At 50.9% G+C, this 1,797-nt stretch overlaps 1 protein-coding gene across 1 annotated transcript in view; it reads right to left on the bottom strand.

The window, feature by feature from the left end:
- Positions 1-1,022: 1,022 nt before the first annotated feature.
- Positions 1,023-1,797, bottom strand: part of LOC121724166 (inhibitory synaptic factor 1) — a 5,619-nt gene continuing 4,844 nt past the window's right edge. Inside the window, 2 exon segments of the mRNA XM_042110557.1 lie at positions 1,023-1,617; positions 1,672-1,797. The exon segment at positions 1,672-1,797 is cut by the window's right edge and continues 92 nt beyond it. Of these exon segments, the coding sequence (XP_041966491.1) occupies positions 1,023-1,617; positions 1,672-1,797 (721 nt within the window).

Genomic DNA, 1,797 nt, shown 5'->3' with positions numbered 1-1,797 from the left:
TGAAGTCATTTCCAGCCAGTGCAGAGAGTGGAGTAGCCATCAGTAGCCATTAGTAGCCATCAGTAATCCTCAGTAACCCTCAGTAGCCCTCAGTAATCCTCAGTAACCCTCAGTAGCCATTAGTAGTCATTAGTAGCCATCAGTAATACTCAGTAACCCTCAGTAGCCATTAGTAACCATCAGTAATCCTCAGTAACCCTCAGTAGCCATTAGTAGCCATCAGTAATCCTCAGTAATCCTCAGTAGCCCTCAGTAACCTTCAGTAGCCCTCAGTAACCCTCAGTAGCCATCAGCGGAGCGGCAGAGTGAGAGCAGGAAGCGTGCTGGGACATGATATAAAAAAGGTCAAAGGTCATGGCGATGAGAGAGTCGAGTTTAATGGGTGTGGAGCAGTGACAGCTCAAACAGTGTGTTCAGCTTTAGCGTGTTGATACAGAGGGGGCATACAGCCAAACACACAGCTGGGCATTTTTACTAGTTTTTGTGTGTGCATGTGCTAGAGAGAGAGAGAGAGAGTAGAGTAGAGTAGAATAGAGAGTACGTGTGTGTGTGTGTGTGTGTGTGTGTGTGTGTGTGTGTGTGTGTGTGTGTGTGTGTGTGTGTGTGTGTGTGTGTATGTGTGTGTGTGTGTAAAAGACAAATTCAAGCTCAGCCACCTGCTTCTGTTGCCCACAGCATGCTGTGTGATAAGAGATTTGCATTTACATTTTTTATCCCATTTGAGCTTCAGTGTTTGCCAGGCATTTCAAGTGCAAGCTGTGCAACAATTACACCAAATGCCATTCTTTTTAGTCTGGAACGTTCTACCTTAGGGGTCCAAATAAAAGTGCAGTGGCCAGCAAGCTTGCAAAGTTGCTGATCTTCCAAGAACATTTTTAGACCCAGAAGTTGCACTTCAGTAGTGAGACAAATGACACATTTTGACTCCTATGAAAAGTTTTACATGAAATAGTCACTGCACTCCTGTAGACAAACTGCAGATGACCAGTGCCTCGTACCACGTCCGAGCCCCATCCGAGCCGTTAGTTCCTCTGTTTGGGAGAGACATAGGGTCATGCAGTCTGGGTGCTCTTGTCCGAGACGGTCTGCGTGGAACAACTGCGCTGCGTCCTCCTCCTCTGACTTGGGGTCAGCGTCGCCAACGGTAACGGGCGGGGAGGGGGAGTGGAGGAGAACACGGAGTCGCTGGAGGACAGTCTGGAGGAGCGTAGTCCACTGCTCCGGCCCTCCACCTCCTCTTCGTCATCATCATCATCATCATCACAGCACAGGGCGTGGAGCTCCCGATCGCTGAGGCGCCTGCTGTCCCTGAACACCGACACCCACGAACCGATCGGGCTGCTGAAGGAACCCCTGGGGCTGTTTGGACAGGACCCCCTGGGGCTGTTTGAACAGGAACGTCTGGGGCTGTTTGGGGTGAGACAGGAAGCTCTCGGACTGTTAGAGGTGAGACAGGAACTCTTTGGACTGTTAGGGAAGAGGCAGGAACTCTTCGCGCTGTTTGGGGTGAAGCAAGAACTCTTTGGACTGTATGAAAGGAAATAGTTCCTTTCATTCACTTGAGCAGCTCCAGTGGGGACTGGCTGAGGCTGGCTCCACCTGAGTTCTGTTCTGGAACTGAGGAGAGGGTTCTCTGTTCTGGAACTGAGGAGAGGGTTCTCTGTTCTGGAACTAAGGAGGGGGTTCTCTGACACAGTCCCCAAGCTGCAGGAGTCAGGCAGCGTGTCCTGGGAGAGGTGCCTCTGGAGTGTGTGTGTGTGAGAGTGTGTGTGGGTGTGTGTGTCTGATGGCCCTCTC

This window comes from Alosa sapidissima, chromosome 11 (assembly GCF_018492685.1).
Source record: "Alosa sapidissima isolate fAloSap1 chromosome 11, fAloSap1.pri, whole genome shotgun sequence".
NCBI classification, from domain to species: domain Eukaryota; kingdom Metazoa; phylum Chordata; class Actinopteri; order Clupeiformes; family Clupeidae; genus Alosa; species Alosa sapidissima.
Note: the sequence above shows the minus strand (reverse complement) of the source record. Positions and strands in the feature narration are given on the sequence as shown.